The sequence below is a fragment of the Mauremys mutica genome, chromosome 12 (genome assembly GCF_020497125.1).
Source record: "Mauremys mutica isolate MM-2020 ecotype Southern chromosome 12, ASM2049712v1, whole genome shotgun sequence".
NCBI lineage: Eukaryota > Metazoa > Chordata > Testudines > Geoemydidae > Mauremys > Mauremys mutica.
In genome coordinates, this window is record NC_059083.1 from 15,111,483 (window position 1) to 15,119,219 (window position 7,737).

At 60.6% G+C, this 7,737-nt stretch overlaps 1 protein-coding gene across 1 annotated transcript; it reads left to right on the top strand.

Moving 5' to 3' along the window:
• Nucleotides 1–2,765: 2,765 nt before the first annotated feature.
• On the top strand, nucleotides 2,766–7,511 carry LOC123346593 (C-type lectin domain family 2 member D-like; the record flags this gene model as incomplete). Its single annotated transcript, XM_044984069.1, has 4 exons — nucleotides 2,766–2,868; nucleotides 5,373–5,589; nucleotides 6,350–6,460; nucleotides 6,906–7,511. Coding segments are annotated over 4 exons (582 nt in total), but the record flags the coding sequence as incomplete, so codon positions are not given.
• Nucleotides 7,512–7,737: the final 226 nt, after the last annotated feature.

The window sequence follows — 7,737 nt, forward strand, 5'->3', positions numbered from 1 at the left end:
TACTGGAGGGCGGGGGCTTGGTGCGTCGCTCGGAAGGGGGCGGGGGCTTGGGGCGGGGCGCTGTGGGGGGCGGGGGCTTGGCGCGGCACGCGGCTCTGAGGGGGCGGGGCTTATGGCGGCGTGAGGCTCAGGGGCGGGGCTTTGGGCGGTGTGACGCTCGGCGGGGCGGGGCTGGCGGGGCGAGGCTCTTCTGTTTTGCTTTGGGCGGCAAAAAAAAGTTAGAGCCTCAGTCACTGGGGCTGGTTACCCGGAGGGTATAAAAAGGCCGGTGCAGGGAAGCGGCGCTGCTCTGCCAGAGCCTCTGCTCTTGTCCCGCTCCCGGGGCATTTCGCTGTGGCGGTTGCTGACCTGCTCCGCTGAGCGGGGCTGCAGCACCGGGACCCTCTCCCCGAGCCGGGCAGCTCCCGGCGGGGCAGCCCGTCCCCTCGCCGCTCCCTCTGCCAGTCAGCCGGGTTCGCTCCCAGCCCGCTCCCCGGGGGGCTCCGGCTCCGGGGGACACGAGCCTGGGCGAGCTGCGAGCCGAGCTCCGGCTGCCCGCGGAGCGATCGGGGGCTGCGGGTCCCCGCCAGCAGGTGAGGCGGGTCTGGCGTTGTGCACGGACCGGGGCGAGCAGGGAGCTGGGTGGGTGCATCGATCACACTGGGGAACCGGGGTCTATTGGGGAGGGGGCTGTGCGCTGATCGCGTGGGGAGGGGGGTAGTGGGGAGGGGGCTGTGCGCTGATCGGGTGGGGAGGGGGGTCTATTGGGGTGGGGGCAAAATAAGCGGTTAAACTGCAGGAGCTGAAGTTTCCTCCAGAGACAAGAACTCCGCTGCCCGCGGAACAAATCACGGGAGCGGATGGTTTTGGGGTGGGAGGGAAAATGACGTTTCTCTGTGCTGAGAAAAGCGTCCCCGTTGTTCCCCTGCTACCCAGGGCAGACTCTGTTTCTTTGCGTTTGAACTGATGGGCAAAAGCGCCCTAATGCCCCCTCTGAACTGCATCCCCACAGCCAGGGGTGGCTCCAGGCACCAGCGCTTGGGGTGGCAAGCCGGGGGGGGCTCTGCCAGTCGCTGCGAGGGCGGCAGGCCGGTTGCTTCGGCGGCTTGTCTGGGGAGGGTCCGCTGGTCCTGCGGCTTGGGTGGACCTCCCGCAGGTACACCTGTGGGAGGTTGGCAGCCTGTTTGCTGTGCTTGGGGCGGCAAAATGCCTAGCGCCACCCCTGCCAGCCAGGGGCGGCTCTACCTTTTTGGCCGCCCCAAGCAGTCATGCGCGGGAGGCGCCCCGGAAGCAGCGCACCTCCCGTGGGCATGACTGCGGACGGTTCGCTGGTCGCGCGGCTCGGCTGGACCTCCCGCAGCTGCGGACGGTTCGCTGGTCGCGCGGCTCCCGTGGACCTCCCGCAGTCATGCCTGCGGGAGGTCCACTGGAGCCGCGGGACGAACGCCCCCTCCGCAGTCATGCCTGCGGCAGGTCCGGTCGTCCCGGAGCTCCGGTGGACCTCCCGCAGGCATGACTGCGGAGGGTCCGCTGGTCGCGCGGCTCGGCTGGACCTCCCGCAGCTGCGGACGGTTCGCTGGTCGCGTGGCTCCCGTGGACCTCCCGCAGTCATGCCTGCGGCAGGTCCAGTCGTCCCGGGGCTCCGATGGACCTCCCGCAGGCATGACTGCGGCAGGTCCGCCGGCCCAGCCTGCCGCCCCCCCGGGAAAGGGCCGCCCCACGCGCGTGCTTGCCGCGCTGGGGTCTGGAGCCGGCCCTGCCGCCAGCAACCCCCTATCTGTGGGCAGCAGGGACTGGACCTCCCCCAGGGGCTCTCAGGGCACCGATCCCGGCTCACAGCTGCTGCCTGGCGCACACAGCGGTGGCCGTGGGGCTGGGCAGGGGACAGGGCCAGCTCTAGGTACCAGCAAAACAAGCAGGTGCTTTGAGCGGCACATTTCTAGGGGTGGCATTCCAGCGCTGGCCATGTTGCCCCTAGAAATGTGCCCCCCCTGCCCCAGCTCGCCTCTGCCTGCTCCCCTGAGCGTGCCGCCACCGCTCCGCTTCCTTTGCACCTGGCAAGCCTGGCAGAGGGGGTGAGAAGCCGAGTGGCGGCGCGTTCAGGGGAGCAGGTGGAGTGGAGGTGAGCTTGCAGGGGGGCCGCAGGGTTGCAGGGGGGCCGCAGGAAGCAATGGGGCAGGGGAAATGCGGCACGCCCGGGGGAGGAGGCGGGACCGGGGATTTGGGGAAGGGGTTGGGAAGGGGAGGAGTTAGGGAGGGCACAAAAAAGGGGGCAGCCAAAAATTTTTTTGCTTGGGATGGCAAAAATCCTGGAGCCGGCCCTGATAGGGGCCTTTTGGGCTGGGTGTGTCAGACCCCCTGTCACAGCCCTGGCCCATCTCTGCCTGGTTCCTTCTCCCCCCTTCTGCTGTGTGTGGCCAGTGTGAGACCCCAGTGTGCAGGGACAGGCGCACTCGGCAGTGTGGGCCCAGCCAGCGCTCAGCAGGGGGCACAGCGGGGGTGGGGATGGGGAGGCAGCTTGAGCTCCTGCCACCAGAACATGCGGGTCCTTGTCTCTGTGCCCCTGAGCTCACCAGGCCCCGTGACAGCCTGGCTGGGGGTGCCAGGGAGGGCACTGGGCTGAGGGGAAGGAGGGACTGTTCTGCCAGCCCCAGCCTGCCTGAGCCTCCGGGCTCCTCTCCCAGAGCGTCTGACGGGAGGAGCCATCGACAGAACGGGGCATGTTCTAGGGCAGCTCCAGCCCTGGTGCTGTCGGTGAGACGTGTCCTCGCGGCCCGGCCTGACGGGTCTTTGTGTTTTTTTCAGAACCTCGTCGTAACTGCAGGGGATGCACAGTCGCCCTCACAGCCGTGTCCCTAGGTCTCATCATCATTGTTATTGTCCTGTCAGGTGAGTTCTCAGCCCTCCCTGCCCCCTCTCTGCACATCCCATTCCCCCTGGAGCCACCACAGTCACAGTCTCTCCTCCTGGCCTGTCTGGCTTTTGCCCCTGGGACAGAGGATTCCTGGGGGATGTTCCTCCACGACCCTCCTCCTGCTCCCCGCAGACCCCTGCACCTGGGCGCTCTCTGTGTCGGATGCTCTGACTGACATTAGCTCCCCCCAGCCCAGCTCTGAGCCCTTGGGGCCAAGTCACTGTTGCCGGGCCCCAGGCACAGTCACTGGTACCCCCGTGCAGAGTGGGGGTGATTGACAGGAGAAGGTGCAGGGCAGCGATGAGCTGGGCCCTCTGCCTGCAGCGTGTTGCCCTGAGGTACCAGCCTGGCCTTCCTGCATCCCCGGGTCGTGCCCAGGGCCGGGCTGGCAGGTGCTGGCGTGTCACTGAAATGAGCTGTAGAACGCAGCACAGACACCTCCATTAACACCGTGTGAAACCCACCAATTAGTGACCTCGGCAGTGCAGGGTCCCATAGGGCCATTGACTGCCCCACCTGCACAGACAGCGAGTGCTAGTGCAGAGGGCGGCTGTTCATGGTGAGCGTGAACCCAGCTGTATCCCCCAATAGTCTGGGGGAAGAGGGGGCTGAGACCATCTGGTATGTGATTTATCTGTTGCCCTGGGATCTGATCACTGGGCCCCAGGGGGGTTTAGCAGCTGGCAGAGGGGGTGAAGCCAGGTCTGTCTGCATTAGGAACCCTCTGTGCAATGTAATGACATTAGTGCAATTGGATTGGTGCAAACTGCTCACATAGATGCACTGCAGTGGTGCAGAAAGGGGCTTCCCCTGGTGCAATTGGCTGCAGTAAGTTACCAGAGCAGAACATGCTGCTCTGGCACATCTGTGCAAGGGGTTTGCAGTAATGTAACTTCCTCCCCATCCTTACACCAGTGCCAGCTGCTCTGCTACAAGTGGGCCGTGAGTCCCAGCTCTCTGCTGCTGCACTGGCCGGCTATTGGAATGGGCAGCATTGGCTCACACAGCATAAGGTGGGATCTGAGAGCTTGGGGTTCCCAACCTGTGGGTACAGGGAGCCCCCAGGATGCAGTGGGGTCATATAGTGGAGATGGCACCAGTCAGGGGCTCCTTGCTGTGCCCTGTCCCTCCTAGGCAATAGTGGAAGGGCCCACAGGCCTGGCAGCCTTTCTCCCAGGGGCCTGTATATTCCCATATCCAGCTCTGTACAGGATGTGAAGTTGTGCCCCTGCTGCAGTTGCTCCCTGAAACGAGTGACACAAATCACACACTGAGCAGGACTATAAAGCATCATATGTACTGATGGCCCAGCCCCAGGGGAAGGCTTAAACTAGCTACGGAATTATTGTGGTGCAAAATGAGGTACAAAAAAAGTGACATGCACAAAAATGGCTGGGAGATAACACAAAATTCCCCTGAGGCTGAGAGTGAGCAGGAGTGATTGGGGGCGGGAGGTGTGGGGGTGGGCAGACTAACTGACATGGTGTTTGGACTGGCTTAGCCACTCTTCCCCATATTGACCCTAATAACCCTGCCTCTGGTTATTCACCTACTGCACTGACCTTGCCAATAGCTGCTTGGTGTTAGTCATGAGTGGCCCCGCTGCTGCTGCTCTCCCTGGCACTGAAAGGGTGACATTGAGGTGAGAGCGGCTAGCTCCTGTATTGGGGGGCAGAAATGTCTGTAGGTGAGAAATGCATCAGGTTGCAATTGGCCAGTCAGTGTAACTGGCCATTTCTTGTGACTGGAGCTCAATTTTGTGTCCCTGACTGAAAGTTATTTCACTTCTCAGCTATTCACCTGGCTTTTGTTGCTCTGTTGAACCTGCGGGTGTTGCTCTTGTGCCTGGGATGAAAAGCTCTGAGCTGTGTTAGTTCCCCCAGGCTGGGAGTGTCCCTGGAATCCTTCCTGCCAGGCAGACTTATCACAACAAGCGTCTCCATCGCCCTGCGTCTGGCTGTGCTGGATGGTCCCGGGCAGCGGGTGTTCAGTCTGGTGAAGGGAAGGGAGTTTGTTCCCATCTTCATCTCAACCTGCCTCTCCTGGGGAGCCGAGCGCAGAGCAGGGAGAGGGGGGCAGTGGCCCAGGCTAGCAGGATTCCTCGGGGTAACAGACCTGGCAAATCATGTTGAATTTGACCACTTATCCAGTGTCACTCTTCTCCCTGCTGCTGGCCCGATAACTGTTCCCTTGTCTGCAGCTCCCTGCCCACCCTCTGCTCTAACACTCCCCTTGGGCCTGGTTCTCTGGTGCTTCGAAGCAGGAGCTGTTTGTCAGTTGCATCCCTGTTAAATGTGAACCTGAGACAGCAGCCCAGTGAGATGGGGGTCAAGTAACCCCCTTTGGGGGCTGGATTCCCAGCATCCTTCCCTCCCAGCCACTGCCAGGGGAGTGTCAGAAGCCTGGGGTGCCGGGGCTCATCTCTCCCCACAGACGGGCAGGTCTCCTCTTACAACATCTGTTATGTTCCCATTTTCAGTGTTGCTGTCTAGGCGTCCTCCAGCTGCCCTGGGCCCCTGGTGCCCGGACGGCTGGGTCGGATACCGAGGGAAATGCTACTATTTCTCCGAGGCCGAAGGGAACTGGAACAACAGCCAGAGACACTGCTCCTCCCTTGGTGCCTCCCTGGCTGGGATCGACACCCTGCAGGACCTGGTGAGAGACTCTCATTGCAATGGCCTGGCTTTGACTCAGCAGTAGCTGCTGCTGTAGGACCTGGGCTCTGCCCCTGTGGGGCGAGGAGCAGCTCTGAGCCCTCTCGTGCTGGGAGGCCAGAGGGACTGGATTTCCAGCTGCTGAATGCCAGGCCTGGCTGGATCCGGGGCTCCTCTAGTGTCAGTGTGTGACCGTGGGGATCATCCCCTGCCAGCCTTCCCAACAGGAGACTGTCCCTCTCTAGGGCTGGGCTGGCTCAGGTGTCTGCTGGGCTGCATGGGACTGGAGAGGGGGTTGAGATCCCAGCTCAGCTTGAAGAGCCAGTGCTCCAGGGCAGCCAGCTGAGGATGGGGGAGGCTCCTGTTAGCCCTGGTCCCTTCTGACTTGCTGGGGGGGTGGGGGGCTTCTCTCATCCCTGGCCCCTCCCAGCATCCCTTATTCAGATCAGCTGGGCTCCTTCTTTCCTCTTCCCCTGCATTGGTGAGGGGAGCTCAGCTGCTCTGTATGGAGAGGCTTGCACACAGAACGTGGCCTTGCCTCCCCCAGCCCCCCATGCAGCTTAGACCCAGCAGCACCCAAGAGCTGCCCCAGCCCAAGGCAGATTGGGGTGAGGGGGGCTGGGTTTGGGGTGGGAGGTTTAATACTGAATTACCCAGAGCTGGGTAAGAGGGAGGAGAAAATCCCCAGCCACCCCCTGGAAACACTCAGAGCCCTTCCGTGTACACCTGGGATTCCCTGCCCAGAGCCTGGGGGAGCAGCAGGGTTGGGCTCTGACACCACCTCTCCCTCTGCTGTTTTTAGGTTTTTCCTGCTGTGCTATAAAGGCAAATCTGACCACTGGATTGGCCTCCGGAGGGAGCAGGAGCTGGGCCAGCCCTGGAAATGGGTCAACGGCACCAAATTCAACCGCCTGTGAGTCTTTTTGATCCAGCTCTTCTGTGTGTTATTACTGCAGCTCCTTATGCTGACACTCACCTGGAATCTCCCCCTGGGACAGTTTGGGTGGGTTGGGCCTGCAGGGGCCCATCCAGACCCAGCTGTGTGTGTGGGGGGAGCAGGAACTGGGGTTAAAATATCCCCCCCCTCCCCGGCATAAATGCTCCATGGAGGCCAGTTGATCTTAGAACCTCTCCTGGCCCTGCTGCCCACTGCCCCCCCCCGCTGGGGGCGGGGCCTGTGGCTGGTGCAGGAGGGGGAATCGTGGAGGGTGGGGCCTGTAACTGGTGCAGGAGGGGGAATCGGGAGGGGCTGTGAGTGCAGCAGCTCCCTGTGCTGTACGAGTGTCTCCCCCTGTCTGCGACTGCCGGGAAACGCCCAACTCCTGCCTGACACCAGCTCCCTGGCTTCTGTCTTGCAGGTTTCCGATAACAGCAGATGGTGACTGCGCGTATCTGAATGACGAGAATAGGGTCAGCAGCTTGCGATGCACCAGCGAGAGACACTGGATCTGCAGCAAACCTGATGCGTTTACAAAGGCGAAGGAGGCGGCAGTGGAAGGAGGCTCATAACAAGAGTATTATCAAAAATTAGCCCTGGAACTGGGGTTAAATTTCCTGTTCACTCGCTTCCTGGAGCCCAGTGGCTTGGAAGGGGCAGGGGAGTGAGTAGGTGTGACACAGACCAGGTATCAGCTCATGTCAAAGTCCCCATGTCTCAATGGGACACTGACAAATACTCAGCTGGGGTCAAGCTGGCTCACCTGTGTGTTAAAATAGGTATTAGAATTATAAGAATGTGCTTAGACTTTAGTAAATGCTTTTGAGCTGCTGGAGCATTAATCCCACTTCTGACAGTTGTATCCCACATTGTCAGTAGTGTAGCTTGGGGGGAGCAAGGGGAGTGGCTGTAACACAAAGGTCAGTAATAAAAAGGTTAAATAAGATTGGCCCCAAAACTGATCCCTGAGGCACTCTACTAGTAACCTCCTTCTAGCCTGACAGTTCACCTTTCAGTACGACCCGTTGTAGTCTCCCCTTTAACAGTTCCTTATCCACCTTTCAATTTTCATGTTAATCCCCATCTTTTCCAATTTAACTAAAAATTCTCCATGTGGAACCATGTCAAATGCCTTACTGAAATCGAGGTAAATTAGATCTACTGCATTTCCTTTGTCTAAATAATCTGTTACTGTCTCAAAGAAGGAGATCAGGTTGGTTTGGCACAATCTACCTTTTGTTAAACCATGTTGT